The following is a 19,032-nucleotide window of genomic DNA, read 5'->3' on the forward strand; positions in this document are numbered from 1 at the left end:
AAGAATCTATGAGCACAGAGATCTACAGGAGGAGGACTGGTGTCACTGACTCCAGTCAAGAGAGACAGTGAAGACGATGTGCAAGTCCCTATAACACTCCAGGTGCAGGCTTGGGGGGACTCACACTGACTCAACACTGTGTTCTAAGACGTTTGCATCTACTGACTCCCTGGATGCTCCCAAAGGGGAGCTGGTCCCCCACTTATGGATGCAGAATCTGAGGTGCAGAGAAGTATTGTCCCAGAGCTGGCTGACTTCAGAGCCCGGCAGCTAACCACTGTGTTGTGAGGTCTCTGCCTCCGTGCACATTTCACACCCTGGCAGAGAGGTTTGCAAGTGAGGCCTTGGTATTGCTGGCAGAATGAAAGGCACCCTCCCAAATACAGGGACCTCTGGCCCCAGGCAGGAGAGCAGCCTCCTCATCCCTTACAGCATCAACCTTGCCCAAGGCGCAGTCATGCCATCTGTGGGTAAGATCACCACACAGGGAGGAGTCAGGCAGAGCCAGTGGTGGGGGGACGGGGGGGCTTCAGCCTCTTCTGCCAGTGGCTAGGTAGAGACCATGTCAGGGTACCAAGAGAGGACAGACACGAAGGTATGAACAAGGCCATGCAAGACAGGCCCTGGTGTAAAGAGAGGTCACCCTCTTTAGAGGACATCCATGGCCCCCATGTAGAACATATGAACTAAGAGGGACAGAAGCCAGAGTTCCAGAACACACTGAGTCCCAGGGGCTGGCAAGGACCCCAGTGAGGACCTGCTCAACTGCAGAGTCCCTGAGGCCAAGGCTGACAAAGGTGGCTTCCTACAAAGGGCCTCCTGGCCAGCTGGGACCCCCATGCTCCAGTCCTGTTTGCTGGGCAGAACTGCGGGCTGCTATGCCCTGGTGTTAGGGATCTTGCAGATGAGGGGGAAGGAAGAGAGCATTAAAAAATCCCATCCAATCGCTCGAGCCCAAGAGTTAGAGGCTGCGATGATTCATGATCGCGCCACTGCACTTCAGCAACCTGGGTGACAGAGCGAGACCCAGTCTCTGAAAAAAAAAAAAAAAAAAAATCCCATTCAGAGGAACCTCCCAACAGCCCAGCTGCCTGTGCCAGCCCCTGCAGGTCCTAAGCACAGACTTGGCCATTTAGTTGCTGCCCCCCACCAGGGATGGAGAAGCTAAAATGGAATTCCTCGCGTGAAGACAGAACAGTCACAGGAGTACCCAAAAGGCAAGTGGAGCCCAAGGCCACACAGGACAGGAAGGACCCTGACTCCTGCATCTTCCGCACCTCTCAGAGCAGCCCGCAGTGGAGCCTCAAGACTCCCCGCTCCCTCTGCCAGGGCTGACGGTCGCAGCGTCCAGCAGCTGTGGGAGCCACCCCGCCATTCCCCAGGAGGAGGGTCTTCACCCATCCAGGAGAAGGGGTGCCCAGTCAAACCGCCCTGGGGCTCTAACTGCCCTGCCAGTCCTCGCGTGGCTGGGGGCAGATGACGTCACCCCCTTTGCACCTGCATTTCCACAGCAGCAATGCCCAGCACTCAGGGTCACCGGTCAGATCCAGACATAGCCTGGCACCCGCAAAAGACCCTCCACGTGGCCATGTGGACTTTGCCAAGACTTCTCAAGGTGGTTACGCTCCTTTCCAAAGCACTTCTGGGCTTGAGACATCGTTACCCAGCCCAGGACTCTGGGAAAGAGCAAGATAGCCAGGGTCATCCCATCTTCCACTGGACAGGCCCAGACCCAGAGAGGAGAGTGGCTTCAGGGAAACACCCTGCAAGCTGGAGGCAAGACTTGGGGGACCCGGGCCCCGCTTCCTTCCCACACCAGTCTTCATATGGAGAAGGGGCGACGGGCCCCAGACGGCCTCCCCAGGGCAGCGGCAGGTCTTGCTGGGGTCTTGCTGTGGCCGTTCGAGGTCTCCGTGCCTCCCACTAGTCTTTCGGGAGCAGCTCCCCTCCTCCTCCTGGGCAGCCCTCCCCGCAGTTGCTGATTCTCTGCGAGCCACCCAGTGGCTTGGGCTGCCAGGACCGCTCAGACCAGAGCCCCCCGCCCGAGGCTTGGGGAGGGTGTCCGTGCTCCCGGGGGCCGCTGGAGTCCGGGCTGGGTCTTCAGGGCCCCCGGAGGGGTCCGGGCTCCAGGGGGAGGCGAGGCGCGGGCGGCCCTGCGGTTCGGAGGTGGGGTTGTGGGCGCACGTGGCCGTGCTGCCCGCGCAGTGATGTCAGGCCCCGCCGCGCCCCGGTCCCAGCACGTTCGTCCGCCGCGCGGGGAACAAAGCGTCCTGCGCATTCCTGCGCGCTGACTCATGGCCTGCACGTAGCGCGCCGCCGCCGCCGCTTTGCCCAAAATTGGTCGGGAGGCGAGGGCGGGCCAAGCGCCGCAGCCTGCAGGTCCGCCACGGCCGCTCGGCCCCCAGCCCGAGGATTTCCCAAAACAGGCCCGAGAGGGAGAGGCAGCTGGGAGAACCGCCCAGCCGCGGGGCCCGTGGAGGGGGACGAATCCCTGCCGAGGGGCCCCTCTTCTCTTTCAGCTTCATTTTCTCCATCTGCCGAGGGGGCATTTGCCAGGCACGGCTGTAAGGACTTGGTATGAGTTATCTCACCTAAGTCGCACACCTACCCCGAGGAAGGTGCTATTAGCATCACCATTTTAGATGGGGAAACTGAGGTACGAGGAGGTTCCAGGCAGGGAATGAGACACGGACACTGACTTGCTTGAGGTGAGGTGCTAGTGAGCTGCAGAGCAAGGATTTGAACTCGGGCTGTAAGGTTTCAGAACCTACATGTGTCCCCTCAAGTGAGCTGCGCAGCGTGTGGCCCACAGGGTTCCAGGCTCCCTGCCCTTTGGTGGTTGAGACTGGTCCGTAGGGCTCCGGGATGCATCCCTCTCTAAGCCTCCATTCTCTTACCCATCAAGTGGGTGCCGGCGGAAGGGGGCCCCCCAGGGGTTGTTGGGGAAATTACAAGTGAGGATCCAAGTATTAACTGTCTGGTGGAAGGAAGAGGGAAAGGGTTCAAAAAACCCGCGTCCCCAGCACCCTCCGGTGATACAGCCTGACACAGAGTGGGCTTGGCATGTTTGCTGCATAATGGCAGAAAGCATAGCCTTGGAAGCTGAAGATCGTTCTTCTTTACCCCTGGCTGTGTGACCTTGGGCAGCTTATGCAGCCTCTCTGAAGCTCACTCCCAGGCTCTGCCCTGCCCTCTTCCTAGGGCTGTTTGTAGGCCCAGATGAATGAAGGCAGGAAGAGTGCTTGGCACGTGGGCTCAGCTCTCCACACAGCTGTCATTCTCGCTGGGTCATTATTACAGACCTCCCTTGTGCCTGAGGCCTGGGTTCCAAGGCCGGGTGGCAGGCCATGAACTCAGAAGCATCCGCAGCTCCTGGCAGACTCAGGCTGAGAAGGTACCAGGAGAAGCAGTTGCTTTACTGTTAGCCTGGGTCAGCCAGGCTCTGGCCCTCCCCTCCCCACTCCGAGGTTCCATCCAAATCTGAGGCCACCAGGCCTTCCCAGCCCTTCAGGGCCTCTTATCTGGGGAGATAAAGGCCCCCTCCCCTTAGGTGGTGGGCATCAGCTGGCTGTTGTGTGGCCTTGGACACCCTCAGCCTCTCTGGATCAGCCTTGGGAGTGCTGGGTGGGGGCAAGCGGTTGACTCCCAAGGCTCCTAGGCATAACTTCCAAGTGGCATGGCAGGGGCTCACCCATGGCCATGGAGTGGCTCTGGCTCTCTTCGCACGCCCCCCACACCCCGCCCCACCATATCTGGCCCACAGGGTTGGTGGGAGCTCTCAGGAACCCTGCAACATCATCCCCTATCTCCTATTGAGAATCTGAGGCTATTATTTTTATTTGATACATTGGGAAACTGAGGCCTGGTGATCAGAAGGCTCTCACTCAAGGCCACACAGGCAGTGGCCAGGACACTGGGGTGTGGCGCTGAGCCAGGTGGTCAAGGCCAGTCTGCTACAGCTCCCATTCTCTGGTGGGCTCCTGGCTGGTGATGGCCATCCCCTCCTCCACCTGCCTCTCCCAAGCTCCAGCTATGTGCCAGGGCTTGGACAAGACCATTAGCTTCTGAGATGCTCACATGAACGCATGGGACGGAGAGGAAGCCAAAGCTCAAGGAGCTGTGATTGCTGCCCAGGGCACACATCCTAAGGGGCAGAGTGAGATTCTGTCCCTTTTTCCCCACTCTGCCTCCTATACCAGCTGCCTCCCCAATCTGGCAGGGTTTGGGGGCTCCAGCAACAGAGGCCTTAGAAAGCCTAAAGGGAGATCCTCTGGTCTCACAGATACCCCCTGGCTATGGACAACCAAGGAGAGGGTGTGCCTGTCTTGCCAGGTTGGGCCCACCAGGCCTGCCTGGGCCCACAGTCCCTTGACAGGCCCAGATGAAGGTGTGAGATCATCAGGCCACCCCAGCTCCCTGTCTGACCTCACTGCCGTGACTCAGCCCTGCCTCACCCAAACCTCCTCCTCCCAGGGGACCCTAGGATTGATGTGACCAGGCCAGTACTGCCTCCACTGTGTGCCCACCCACTCAGGGCCTCCCACCCTGAGTCACTGCTCACCTCACCACCCAGCACACTGCATTAACGGCCGGCTCCTCCCGGCAAGCTCCCAGAGGTCCTGCTCCTAAAGGCTGGGACTGGGCTGACGGATGGAGGAACTCCTGCTGCCCCCAGACTCAGGTCCTGAGGTCAATCCCCAGGACCTGTTTTAGGGGACTCTTTTGTTCTGACAAGAAAATCCAAACTGAGGTTACGTGCTCAGGCCAAGAGCTCAGGCTGACGTAGGTTCAGATCCCAACTCCTTTCTTGCTAGATGGACAAGATACCTCAGTTTACCCATCTGAAAACTAAAGTTAATAATAAGCTGCATCCCATGAAAATTCTATCTGGGATCATATGTGCTGGCAGGCCATGTAGCAGGCAGATCTAGATTCAAATGACCTTGAGCAAATCATTTCAACTCCTGAGTCTCCTCACTTCCTCAGGCTCCTCATCTATAAAATGGTAGTAATACTAAGTGCCTTCCCACTGGGATGATTAATTGTGGTGATATATAATATATAGTGGGTTTTGTGAGTGTTGGCACATGGGAAGGTTCAGTAAACAGTAACTGTGATGAATTCTTATGATTCACATAGATTCTTATGATAGCACATAGTAGGCCAGGTTGGTTTCAGTGGATGATGGGGAGGTGGCGAGTAGATGGCCCGGCTCTCTTGTTGCTGATGGAGTAGCATCAGGGAAGGGCTCCTGGGGTTCTGTCGCTCTGGAGTGCCCTCTGCAGGCCGAGCGCTAAACTTCCCAGGTGGGTGCAAAGGCTCTAAAGAAGTCTTTCTGGGCTGCCGCTGACTTCAAGCTTTAGTCCCCAAGTCACCACCAGGGCCACGTCACTTAATGGAGGACAAAGCTAATGCTCAGACAGGAGAAGGGGCTTGCCAGCAGCCACCCAGCTAGAAGCCAAGCCCAAGCCTGCAACTCCATGTCCCCCTCTTCCCAGCCTGGGAGCTGCCTGCCTGGACCCAGGATGCCCTCACTTCCCAGTCTCAAGAAGGCCTTCTGGGAGTCTCAGAGCTCATCTGTCCACTGAAGACGCTTGGACAGAATTGGGAATGCTTCCTGGGAGAGGTAACATTTGAGATGGGCCTGGAAGAATGGTCAGAGTAAACCAAGTAAGTAGGAATGTAAAAATGACGGGAGGCCCCAGCTTGCCCAGAGACATAAGGTGAGGAAGTCTGCTATGCATTCAGAGTGTGGCCCACCCTGGGGTCTGGTGGACTAAAGCCTTGGACACCCAGATCAGCCTTAGTGGGATCAGGCAGGAAAGACAGCTGAGGGTCAGAACCCAGGCAGGTCCAATGCCAGGGTGGGCATTTTGACTTGGTGAGACACTTCACCCTGGTGCCATGCTGGGACCAGACCACAGATTTCAAGCTGAAGCCTGGTTCTTGCAGGAAGGCAGCTTTACCTGGAAGCCTCTCAAATCTCAGCACACTTCTCATCTGGTGTGACACTATATGGTGTGCCAAAGCAAACATGGGTGGGCAGAGCAAGTCAGCAGGGTGGCCACTTGCCTTGGAGGGATTTGGTGACCCAGAGCAGAGAAGGGACCTGTCGTAGGGATCTCTTCCCTGGCATGAAGATGGCACATTCGAATAACACCCTACACACACACACACACACACACACCACTTCTTTCCAGGACTTTGTCCATACTACAAGGCCCACAGGCACTCTGCATCCCAGGGTGAGTGGGGAAGGCAGGCAGAAGCGGGTGGGCAGTGCCTTCCTGAGCCAGGCAGAGGCCAGCTCTCACACTGGCTCCACCACGAAGCACTCCCAGCAGCTGCCTGCTGGGATTTTTCATCTTAGATGCTCTTGACAAATGTGGCCTCTGACACTCAGAAAAAGATTAAACCATGGTGTGCCCTTAGTTACATGGTTAGTGAGCCACAGAACCAGCCCCCAGACTGGTCAACCCCTACCCAAACTACCCCTGGGCTGACACAGTCTCAGGCACTTGTCCATAATGGGATAGTGGGTGAAGGGGAATTCAAGCCTGAGTCACAGGGCTTTGAAACTGGAACCCAGATCTGCCAACCCTCAGAGGTGCCAGGGGTGGGCTTGCCTCTGACTCACCCCCATACCCTGAACTTCCCCTGAACAGTGGTTTCAGCTCCTGACCACCTTTCTGCCCACCAGGGCCCAGCTGTGCCCATCTGGGTCATTCATGGCTCAGGATTCCCAGTAGTTGGGCAGGAAGGCCAAGGCCTTCAGGCAAGGAGGTGCCCCAGGCACACCCCTGCCTAGGAATGCTGTCCTAAAATCACAGTGGGAACCCTGGCTTTGCCTGCCTCATGGGCATCAAGTTATCCTGATAATACAGGCACCAGGCACTTATTTTTAGCTGACACTTAATTCTAGAATGAAGCACTGTACTCCTGCGTGGCCCAGCCTCCTCATGGCTCACCCCTTCCCAGAGGGGAAAGGCGGCCTCCTGGTGGGGCCCTGGGTGCGCCTTGGAAAACATCAGTTCTAAGTAACACAGTGGGTGTGACTCTGAAAAAATACCAGCTGCATGTCTTGGCTGGTGGTGATGGTGGGATACAGGGGAAGGCTGGGGTTCCAGCCCCTCCAAGCACAGGGGCCTAGGCCTCAGAAAGAAAAGCATGCAGACATCCTGGGTCTCCAGGATCCAGGCCTAGCAGGGAGACCTCTGGCAGGGTCCTCCCTAGACCCCAGCTTCATCATCTGGGTGTAGACCAAGGGCCCTTTCATCTCTGACTTTTTCCTTAAAGATAATCTCAAGTCTTCGTCGTTAGAGCATTTTGAAGAATGGCATCAGATGGGAAAAGGGGCCTAGACCTCTTTAGAAGGGGTGTCTGTGCAAAGCTTTGTCTGATGAGATGAAGCCATCTTGTTGCATTTCATTTCACGCCAGTGTTTGGCACAGATCATGGGCCCAGACCCGTGCTAGGCTCTGAGGTGGGGATTCCAGAGAAGACCATGTTTTAATTAGCTCATCATATCAGTGGGGAGACACATCCCCTTCTAGAAAGCAACCAAATAATATTTCCAGGACAAGTGTAATATGCCGTTCGAAGCTCTTCAAGCCTTGACCCTCCTAATCTCTCCAATCTTGTTTCTTATGAAGGAGGATGGGTGCATGGGAGGCTGGTTGAGTAGATATGCTAATGGAAGAATGGATAAAAGGTTTGATAATGAGTAGATTGATGAAGATAAAGAAAGCAGGTGGGAGGAAAGGTGGATGGATGGGTGGGTAGATGGATGAATAGATGGATGGATCAATGGATTAATGGATAGAAAGAAGGTGAATGGGAGGAAAGATGGATGGATGAGTGGGTACATGGATGGATGGATGAATGGATGGATGGATGAATCGATGGATCAATGGATAGAAAGAAGGTGGATGGGAGGAAAGGCGGATGGATGGATGGATGGATGGATAGATAGATGGGTAGGTGGATAGATGGCAGGATCATTGGATAGACATGGTATAGGCTGTTGGTCCCATAGCAGATAAGCATAAGGGGAAAAGTTCTTGCCTAGGGCTCTCTGCCTGCTGAGAGCAGGGAAGTGTGCCCTGGAGAAGAGTTACTGTGAGGTGGGGGGGCTCCCCAGGGGTTGGGGTGTCAGGAAAGCACACTGGGGACACATAGGCTCAGGGCCAGGCTTTGGAGCTACACTGACTTGCTTTCTAACCTTGGCTCTGCCACTTTCTAGCTGTCTGACATGGGGCAAGTTGCCCTCTCTGAGTCTCGTTTCTTCATTTATAACATAGGGACTCATTACAGTAACTACCCCACAGATATGTTGTGACAGTTCACGAAGCTAATATATGTAAATCACTTAACACAGGGCTCAGAATATATTAAGCACTCAATAAATGCTTATTTACCCTCTATTCCTAAAAGGCTAAGTGGGGAATCTGGCCCTTAGCCCATTAGAAGTAACTCAAAGCCTTGGAGTCCAGAGATTTCCATCCTAGATGCTGAGTCCTGAGTTGGTTTCCTCATTTCAAAAAGTCCAGGAGGACTTACATGGCCTCTTAACAAGGGTGCGTTGATTGAACCATGTCTGCTTTCAGCTGGAATTCTAGCAGTTCCATAGGCCTGGCTGACCCTGCTCTGATTACCCTTAGTTTGATAACAAACAGGGCACATTAATTATTCTTTTAAAAGTACAGTTTATGTGGGAGACATAAATCTTTCCAAATGGGCTAAGACGGAGGGAGGAGGACCAAGGGTGTCCTCCAAGGTAAGCCATGGAGACCAGGGGAGCCGGCCCCGCAGGTTGAGGCTGCCCTTGCAAAGACCCAGTTTGAGGACAGTGGTGTGGGTGGTGGCTGGTCCTGCTGGCTCAGGGTGAACTGTGGCTGATGGCAGGAGGCCCAGACCACCCACCAGAAAGAGGCCCTGAGGCTGAGTGGCCCCAGGCCTGAGTGGGGGCAGCCCGACCCATAGCATTTGGGACAAGTGGTGATGGGAATGTCTGAGTCTCCTAAGTCCCTAAGCCGCAGCCCAGGCCCGCTCCAGGGCCAAACCCTCCCCAACTCCCAGCCCCTGCAAGCTCCTGTCATCTTCCCCAGCCAGCCCCTCTTCCCAGCTGCTCGCTCTGCTAGGCCGTCTGCATGGTGTGTGCCTGCAGCGAAGACACTGTGTCCCTTCCACTGGGTCTGCAAACAGAACTTCCCAAAACCCCATGGGGCCAAGTATCGATGGGGAAATGACTGGTTTTGCAGAGGTGAAAGAGCAGAAGGCCTCAAGCTGCAAGAGCCATGCTGCTGGAGTCTGCCGGCCTCCATCTGGGGAGCTCTAAACTCAGGTCAGCTCGATCCTGAATGTCACAGGCAGTGTGAAAGCACCTCTCGCCATCAGTGGGAAGGCAGGACACCTGAGGCCAGGGAGAGGAGCCCTAGGCCACATAGCATGAAAAGCAGAGCTGGGACAAAGCTTCCTGGTCCAGGGCCTCAATCGCAATCCCAGGCACCTGCTGCAGCCCAGCCCTGTTGTATCAGACATCACCAGGACACTTAGACTTCACTCCCATGCAACTTCCATTCAGCTCAGTGTCCACAGCTGCTGGAGAGCTGCTTGAAAGGACCATATTTGCTCTTAGAGCTGGGACTATAGAGGGAGCTTTGGGGTGCACAGAGAGACAGTCTAACCTCATCCCAGTGCCCCAGCCTTCCTGCCAGTAGGGTCCCTCCTGACAACCTTTCTCCAAGGGACCCAGGATCCTGGGCTCAGTCTGAACCCCTGGGAGAGCTTCATGGGCGTACAGGAAAGGGTGAGGCACGTTAGGAACAAGAGAACATGCCCAGCCCCATCAGTGTCTTGAGCAAGTTGCTCCTCCTCTTGCACCTCAGTTATCTCATCTACCAAATGGGAGTGGAGACAGGGGGATTTCTAGGGGGCAGTTTCTGGCCCAGTACCTTACTCAGAAATACACTCAACTGCTCTCTTCTGCCAACCCTCCCTCCCCACACATCCCTGTTTCTCGGATTGGGCTGCTGCAAGCCTAAGGGAAACAAATCGCTTAGTGAGTAAAGCAATTCTCTTCAAATTCTCAGAGGGTGACCTTCAGTGGCTCCCTGCCCTTCCCCCAGCAGCCTTAACAAACTCAGGCAGGTGCCAGGGCCAGAGCAGAGGGGCCAGAGGGCCATGAAGCCAGGCCATCTAGAAAGGACAGAGACAGTGAAGCCAGGACAGTTATAGGTGGCAGGGTCATGCAGTCCGACCAGCCACGAGAGGCAGAGGCGAGGGACAGAGGCCCAGGCTAAGCGACCCAGGCAGCTGGGGTTGACTATTATTAACTCAGCTTAATTTTCCCTACCTGGAAACTAACTCTTGTCAGTGGGGTAGCGCTGTTCCAGGAATGGTTTCATCCCCTCAGATCCAGGCTCGCTCAGGTTCCTGGGCCAGTCCTCTCCATTTCACAGGAGCCCTGCTTGTCCAGCTCAAGCCGAGGGCAGAGAAGGAGAGAAACCGGAGCCGAGCCCATCTCACAGCTCGCTGTGCTGACCCTGCGGGGCTTGGGCAGCGGCCCCTGCCTTGTCGTCACCCTTCTTTCACACCCGGGAGGGATCCTGTCTCTGGGTTCATTTAATGCTTCTATTATGTTTCCCCGGCTGGGAGTTTCTGGTTCCCTATTGTCTTGAACAGGCGTTTTGCATTTGTGTAAAGATTAGACGCCTTAGAACCTTCCCTCTTCTCCCTATGGTTTCCCTCTTTTACTTTCTCAAATCCGAGTTCTTTCTTTCTGGCTATGCACTGCTTCCTCATTCTCCCCTTCTCTCTGCCTGTCTTTATCTGCCTCCCTGTTTGTTTTCCTGCCCACCCTGGCCCCCTCTGTCTCCCCGCTGACCTGCTTTTCCTTCTTTCTTCTCTTCACGGTCCAGCGGTTTGAATTCTCTATCCACCCCCAACCAGCCCCCGACCCTGCTTAATTCCATATTCATATTCTCTCAGAGGCCGATAGAAATGACTGTGAGTATTGCTCACCTCATTCCAGAAATACTCTTCTAAATTCTTCGAGAGGCATGACGTGGGAGGGCAGCGAGCGCCTCACGGGGAGTCCCTTGTGCTTTGCTTGAGAGACCAAGCCACCTGCCCACTGGGTGGCCTTGGCTAGGCCCTGCTCCTCTTTGAGCTTCCTTGTGGGCAGTCCCCAACTGACTCCCCTGTAATAATAGCTGCCTCCTGGGGTTGTGGTGACGAAGAGTCGATAGTGCTCCAAGCACGTAGTAGGTGCTCAGGAAACACTTGTTCTTTTTTTCACAGTAGCCAGCCCAGCCTCAGGGAAGGAAGACCCTGCTGTCACTCTCCATCAGTTCTGCCAGTTTCTCCAGGATTTCACATCTGCACGCTTGCTCTGGGCACACCCTAGGAAGATGCAAACTTGCCTGTTCCTGGTGGTCACCTATTGTCCCCTTCATAAATGTCCAATGACAAAGGAGCTGCTGAATACAGGAACTGAGCATTGGGCATCCTGGGTTCTGTAAGTGGAAAGCCAGGTGTGTGTCTCTTCACCTCCCTGCCCTCAGGAAGCACTCACAAGGCCCCTACTGTGTGCAGGGTAGGTGTCAGGCCCTGCCTCCTCTGGGGCTCTGGACCTTGAGATTACAGGGGAGATAAGTGCAGTGGTATGAGTCAGGCAGGCATGAGAGACACAAGCCCTGGGAATTCCGAGAAATGAGAGGGCCTTTCCTGTTGTGCCTGGAGACAGGGTCCCTGAGAAGACTCCGGCAGGAAGTGGACTCTGAGCCAGGCCAGGGCAGTAACAGAGGGTGCCTGCCAGTTCCCCAAGCTGCTCAGCACAGCTGTGGTTCATCCCTGCTCTCCCCTCCCCAGCAAGGCTTCTGGGCCAGCAGAGGGGCGGGAACAGAATGCCAGCCCCCAGAGAAGTCCCCTCCTTACTTCTTTTGCAGACAGTAGCCACCAGTGGGAGCCGAGACATCCTGTCATGGCCAGGACAGGAGACTGTTCAAGGGGCGCTTTGCGTGTGTGTCCTCAGGAGCATCTTTCTGGAAAGGGGTTTGAAACCACCTTCTTAGTCTCAAAGGAGCCTATAAGCCAAGCAGGTGAAGTATCTTCTTGTTTTGGCCTTGTTTGCAAACAAGGAAACAGGCCCAGGAAGGATGCCCTTGGCCGTGGCCGCATAGCTGAACAGCTTCTGGAAGGGACTAGAACTCCTGCCCCAGGCCCTGGGGTGATAGGGCAGAGGTTGAGGGGGGCATTTCCTGGGTGAGTTGGGGATGAAGCAGTTCCAGGCTGGTCAGAAGTCAGGCATGAGCTGTGTCCTTCACTGAGGGAGGCAGGCCCAGAGAGGGCTCTGACTCGCCCAAGGCCAAACAGCCTTGTGTGGGCCTTTCACATCCCACACAACAGAGGGGCATCCTCAGCCTGGTTGGCAGAGGGCAGGCAGGATAGATGGCAGAGTCTCCTCCGAGGAGAAGGGTTTTGCTCATGGAACCTCCTCCTCCCCACTCACAGCCCTTGGCAAGACCCGTGGAGCAGCCACCGAGAGAGTGACGGAGGGGGCTCGGGGCAGCTGGGGGTGACTTGAGGAAGTTCAGCTGGACTGCCAGGGGTCCCTGGGGACTGCCAGGGATCCTCAGGACTCCCAGAGGTGCTCCAGGCACAGAGGGAGGAGCGGGCCTTCCATCTCCCTCCCCCCTTCACTGCAGAGGCTGGGTTGGGCCGGGCGCCCGGGGAGGAGGCGGTGTCCCTGGCTCCCAGCCCGCCGGTGCAGCGGGGCAGGGCTGGACCAGAAGGGGTGGGGCACAATGCCTGGTATAAGAGGCAGCCAGGGCACCGAGGCAATGAGCTATCTGCTCAGCTTAACAGCAGGACGCTGGCAACAGGCGCTCCCTGCTCCAGGCCAGCCTGCCCGCTCCGCCGCTGCTATGATCTCCATGCCCACCACCTGGTGCTCTGTTGCACTAGCCCTGCTCGTGGCCCTGCATGAAGGTGAGCTGCCCTGGCCTCACCTGCTACCTACAGCTCCTGGGTCTGTCTACCTGCGTCTCCCCCTGGGGCTGCAGTGCCTCCCAAGCCAGCTGGGGGCAGACAAGGGCGGGAGCCTGGCGGCAGTGGTCGCAGGGGGACGGTTCTGCAAATGCAGAGGCGCCCAGGCTCCCCACGGGCTGCTGGGACTTCCCTGGGCTGGCCTGGAGCTGTTGAGCAGCAAGAGTGCCAACTTCCTCGATTATGCAAGAGGAGGGGCCCGGTGGGTCCCCCACTCCGGGATGTGCCAGGCACCCCAACCCACCTCTCTGCCTCTCTCTCCCTCCTGTGCATGCAGGGAAGGGCCAGGCTGCTGCCACCCTGGAGCAGCCAGCATCCTCACCTCATGCCCAAGGCACCCACCTGCGGCTTCGCCGTTGCTCCTGCAGCTCCTGGCTCGACAAGGAGTGCGTCTATTTCTGCCACTTGGACATCATCTGGGTGAACACTCCTGAGTGAGCATCCATGGGGATGGGGGGCGGGGGAGCTCTGGGGCAGGGTGTCAGGGTGGGAACTACTGGCATGCTAGGGAACCTTGATACAGTCCAGCTCTCCCTGGGCCTCCAGGTGGGGGCATTGGCTAATATCAATAGTTATTTGTTTCAATTCCTGAGTGGGGACCACCTGAGCCATAAAGAGGGCTGTCTCCTGAGAATTCTTAAGACAGCCTGGTAAGCAAGTGTTGGCCCCATTTTCCAGATTCAAGTACTGAGGCTCAGAGAGCTTAAGCGCCTTCCCCAAGATCACACAGGTAATCGTAAGGGAATGCTGGAGCTCACAGTCTCTGCCATGCTGCCTCTGCATGCTCTTCCAAGAATAATACGATTAGTGACAGCACCCGTGCCTTGACTATGCCAGGCTCTTTGCCAAGCTGCACGTGCATTATCATCTCAGGAGCCCCCCATCCTCTCCATAAGGCAGGATATTCCCTCAAACGACAGATGAGAACCTGCCCTGTGCTACTGGCTACACCCGGGTGGGAGCCCAGTGCTGTCTGTTCCACCTGCACTCTCACTGCCTCCAGGCCACTGCATACCTTCAGTTGAAGTTTCTGTGTGTATTTGTGATTTTTTTCCCTTCCCCAAATTGCAAAAGGCAAGAGAAGCCCTGCACGTAAGTGTGTGTGAAGCTAATCCGCATCCAAACACTTGCTTAGGGCGGGAACCCTGCCAGTCCCTGCGTGCTGAGTCTACCTGGAGTCACTACGACTCCAACCACACTGTCTAAAATTAGCTCTGTCACTCGAAAGTGCTGGTCCAGCCAGCCATGGCCCCTGCCCTTCCCCTGGCCCACTTGATCAGACTCTGAATCTGAAATCAATCCCATCTGAACACGCACACACGCACACACCCCACTTTCAAGTCAAGCCTCTAAGGCGCATTTGTTACCCCTCCAGGCAAGTGGGGACCAGGTGGGGGCAGCGTAGCTACAAGCCTGTGTTTACTTCTGTGAGATGGAGTGGCCACCCTTCCTCCAGAGCTAGCCGAGAGCCTTCTTTGAGAACAGGGGGACCAGCCAGACTGAGAGGGGAGAGAGACTAGGAGGTTCCCAATTCCCAACTTCGGGTAGAATCATAGATTTCCTTCCCCAGTGCTGGGAGTTCTGACTGAGCCAAGCCAGTCAGACTGAGCCAAGGCCCAGAGAAGGGAAGGGTCCTGCCATGGGCTACCAGGACCCTTGTGGAGGAAACTGTGACTTCAGTGGTATGACTTCTTGAGATCAGGGACTGGTCACCTTTCACTGGCACCCTGCTGGCATAGGTGGCTGTCCCAGTGGGCAATGTGGACAGTCCCTGCTTGCCAGTGGTTGTGGTTTATTTAATCCTCTCTCTCTCTGTCTCTTTGTCTCTCTCTCTCTCTCCACCCCACACCACTACCTTGCTGGCTGCCCGCCCACAGACAGACAGCTCCTTACGGCCTGGGAAACCCGCCAAGACGCCGGCGCCGCTCCCTGCCAAGGCGCTGTCAGTGCTCCAGCGCCAGGGACCCTGCCTGTGCCACCTTCTGCCTTCGAAGGCCCTGGTAGGTGGGCACCCAGCCTGCAGGGGCTTAGGGTAGCTGCAAGCTCAGGCATGCCCTGGGGAGCAGGTGTCTGGGAGACTAGCAGAGGAGTGAAGTGGCAAGTTGGGGGTGAGCAGCGACCCAGGGGCCCACAGGCTGCTTGGGTCCATGGCACTATCCCTTCCTGCAGGAACCAGTCACCCCTGGGGGCCTCCCGATGCCCAGCTCTGGGGGCTTCTGGGAACACTCAAGTCCTCACTCCTGGGCAGGAGAGAGTCTGCCAGTGACAGCTGAGGCAACTCAGGCCCAGAGAGGGGGCAGGACATGTCAGGCTGCACAGCTTCTCAGAAGGAGGGCCGGGCCTTGGGCCTGGGTCTGTCTGATCAAGTCCTACTGGGCTTTGGCTTCCGACCTGAGGTTCAGGGGACTTTGCATCTTGCTCAGGGAAGAAATGGCATCTGGAGTTGGGAAGCCATGTCACCATCCCAGGGTAGCCCCAGAGTTGCTGGGGAGCCTTTGCCATGTCTCCTATCTTACCTGAGCCTTAGTTTTCCCATCTGTAAAGTGGTGGGAAGCTTTATTCCTTCCCTCATCCACATGGAGAATTTGGGAAAACCAAACTGGCTTCAAAGTCCCAAGCTTCCGGCCAGGCGCAGTGGCTCAGACCTGTAATCCCAGCACTTTGGGAGGCCGAGGCAGGTGGATCACCTGAGCTGAGGAGTTCGAGACCAGCCTGGACAACATGGTGAAACCCCGTCTCTACTAAAAATACAAAAAAACCTGCTGGGCATGGTGGTGGGTGCCTGTAATCCCAACTACTTGGGAGGCTGAGGCAGGAGAATCGGCTGAACCCGGGAGGCAGAGGTTGCAGTGAGCCGAGATTGCGCCGTTGCACTCCAGCCTGGGCAACAAGAACGAAATTCAGTCTCAAAAAAAAAAACCCAAGCTCCAGTTCCCATGATGGTTTACAAGAAACTCCTCCTCTGGGGCTCCAGCTGGGGCTCCACCCCTGCCTCAGTTTCCCCTGCGGCTGCAGGTGGCCAGATTCTGGGAAGGCCAAAAAAGCTGCCTCTTTCTGGGGCTAAGAACACATTTGTGGTAGCTCAGTTTTCCTCGGTCCACACCCCACCTGGGAAAGGAAAGATGCCAGGTGCACAGGGATGGAAATGGATCTGCTCCTGCAGGCTGGTGGGGATGGGGATGGAGATGGGGTGGGGGCTGGGCTGGGCCTGCAGCCAGGTCGCTTCAGGGCTCTGGGCAGTCCCTCACTTGGGCGCTAATGCTATTCATGCAGGACTGAAGCCCGGGCAGTCCCAAGCCGGAAGTCCCCTGCAGACGTGTTCCAGACTGGCAAGACAGGGGCCACTACAGAAAAGCTTCTCCAAAGGCTGAGGTGAGGGCGTGGGACACATGCACAGATTGAGCACCTCCTATATGCCTTGCACATGTCCCATATTTTCTATGCGAGGCAGGCCTGGGTCCTCATTGGGCAGCAAAGAGAACTGAGGCTCAGAGAGGGAAAGCCACTTGCCCAAAGTCACACAGCAGTCAGCGGCATCTGGCTGACCCCAGAGTCTGTGCTCTTACCCACTGTGCTCTTCATTACCACTAGGTCTGGAAGTGGACTTTGAAGAGGGTTTGAAGGCTCATGACTGGGAAGGACCACAGTTGTTGGTTCAGGCTGTGCAGAATGGAGCATCTCACACATGCTGGGGTCCAGAGGGGCCACCTGCCCAGCCTGCTCTCTCTTTGCTGCCCAGATTGCATGTCCTCCCTGGTGCCTCAGTGTGACTCAGACCTGGTCCCTAGGAGGTGCCCATGAATGCTTGTTCAACCAAACCAACTCAAGAACAGACACTTGCACCTGCCGGGCAGCAGAGTGGCTGTAGGGGCAGCCTCTGGGGCAGGGACTGCTTGATCTGAACACCAGCCCAGCCTGGAACAAGCTTTGTGACCTTGGGTTTGCCCCTCCACTTCACCGTGCCTCTAGTTCCTATTATCTGAACAGGGGAAACAGGGAAATTGTGCCATCCATCCCCGCCTGGGGTTGCTGTGAGGTCAGATGAGTGGACGCACATGAAGTGTGTAGCCCAGGGTCTGTGCCCATGGGAGCTGTGGAGGGGTTTGCCATTCCCACTTCTGTCACTGAGGGTTCCTCGCAGCTGGCTAGGTCCCAGGGCCCAGCTCAGCCCCTCAGGGATTCTCACCTTTTGGGGGCGGCAGAAAAATAGGAGAAAAGGCAGGATGGTGGGATGGACAGGACCCAACATAAACTTAAGAACTTTCTGAGAATGAAAAAAATGAGTACAAGACTTTTCAAATGCACACACTTCATAGTGTACAGAGTGGCTTGGCCAACCTTATACTCATTCTCGGCAGTTCAGGCCTGCTTTTGTTTTACAAGCTAAGAAAGGGGATCAGAGAGGCTGAGATCGTTGCCCAAGTTTCCTTCGCTGGGAACTGAAGCCAGCCTCCTGGCTCCCAGATGAGAGTTCTTTGAGCCAGGATGTGGCCACCCACCCAGGTTCAAAGGGCAGTGGGGTGCCTTGTTTTCTGGGCTGGACTGCCTTGAGCTGGACCTCAAAGAATGAGTAGAATTTTAGCAGGTGGCATCCAGGTGAGGGGAATACATACAGCCTGGGGGGAAGAGCAGGAGCAAAGGTGCGGAAAGGTGTGGAAAGAAGTGGGAAGGCAGACGACGGGAGACCCACAGGGATGTGCTTGGCTGTCCACTCATTCTGGCAGCCTTTGATATTGGACATTAGCTCTGTTAAAGTCCTCATGTGCAGAGAAGCTTCAATGCCTGGGCTGGCCTGTGCTGGTTGTGCAGACCTTGCTTTCAGTTGTGCAGACCTTGCTTTCAGGCTGTGGCTGCTCTCTGACCCCAGGGCAGCTGTGACCCCAGGATCTGGGCAAGGGTTGTAGCCCCATTGCCCCTACTCTCGTGGGGAGCTCTTGGATAGTCCATATCTCCTGAGATGCTAAGTTGACCCTTCTTGATTCCCAGGGACATTTCCACAGTCAAGAGCCTCCTTGCCAAGCGACAGCAGGAGGCGATGCGGGAGCCGTGGCCCACACACTCCAGGTGGAGGAAGAGATAGTGCCGTGAGCTGGAGGAACATTGGGAAGGAAGCCCGTGCGGAGACAGGAGGAGAGAAGTGGCCAGAGCTCGTGGACTCTCTGCCTGCTTCCTGGACCAGGGCGTTGCTCCCAGACAGCTGGACCCATTTACCAGGATTGGCACAAGCTCTGGCCTCCTCGCCCTGGTGAGGGGGCCTCCTCCAAGGCAGCTCCGTGTCCTCACACTGTCCAGGGAAGCCCTTGGCTTCTAGACTGCAGAGCAGCCTCCAGCGCTGGCTGCGGGCCCACAGCTCTGCTGGAAGGAACTGCATGGGGAGTACATTCATCTGGAGGCTGCATCCTGAGGAGTGTCCTGTCTGCTGGGCTACAAAGCAGGAGCAACAGTGCAGCTGCAAACACACGTGCTTCAGCCAGCCCTGGAGGCTGGATGGCTCCCGTGGGACTGGTGTCCTGGCTGGCTGTGTCCTCTCCAGCTTTCCCTCCCCAGAGTCCTTTCACCCTCATTCCCTCGGGACCCTCCCAGTGAGAAGGGACTGCTCTGCTTCTCCCGTCTGTATATAACTTATTTGCTCTAAGAACTTCGAGAATCCCAATTATTTATTTTAATGTATTTTTTTAGACCCTCTATTTACCTGCAAACTTGTGTTTATAATAAATGAGGAAATGTACTCTGGTTTTTTATCTTGGCCGAGGCAGGGGGTTGGAGGCTCCTCTCAAGAAGGGGCCGCTTGGAAGTTGGAGGACACAAGAAGGAAAGGGCTGGGGCAGGTGGCTGGAGCCCTGGGTTCCACTCCCGCGCTGGCTGGAGGTCTCTGGCTGCTAGCCTGCCCTCTCTGGGCTTTTTTCTGTTATGTGCCTCGACAGCCACCTGCAGCTGTGACGTCAGGATTCCAGGACCTATGTTCCCATCAGGCCAGTAACCAAT

The 19,032-nt window shown here is 56.2% G+C and overlaps 1 protein-coding gene across 2 annotated transcripts; it reads left to right on the forward strand.

The window, feature by feature from the left end:
- Window positions 1-12,850: 12,850 nt before the first annotated feature.
- EDN2 (endothelin 2) lies at window positions 12,851-18,771 on the forward strand. Of its 2 annotated transcripts, XM_011955179.1 has the most exons (5): window positions 12,851-12,990; window positions 13,325-13,481; window positions 14,925-15,047; window positions 16,321-16,419; window positions 18,034-18,771. In XM_011955179.1, the coding sequence occupies exons 1-5, from the start codon at window positions 12,927-12,929 to the stop codon at window positions 18,125-18,127; spliced, it is 537 nt and encodes a 178-aa protein (XP_011810569.1). In that variant the 5' UTR covers window positions 12,851-12,926; the 3' UTR covers window positions 18,128-18,771. The 2 variants fall into 2 exon arrangements, with proteins under 2 accessions (XP_011810569.1, XP_011810570.1); XM_011955180.1 differs by lacking the exon at window positions 16,321-16,419.
- The last annotated feature ends 261 nt before the right edge of the window (window positions 18,772-19,032 follow it).

This window comes from Colobus angolensis, unplaced genomic scaffold, assembly GCF_000951035.1.
Source record: "Colobus angolensis palliatus isolate OR3802 unplaced genomic scaffold, Cang.pa_1.0 Scaffold399, whole genome shotgun sequence".
Taxonomy (NCBI): Eukaryota; Metazoa; Chordata; class Mammalia; order Primates; family Cercopithecidae; genus Colobus; species Colobus angolensis.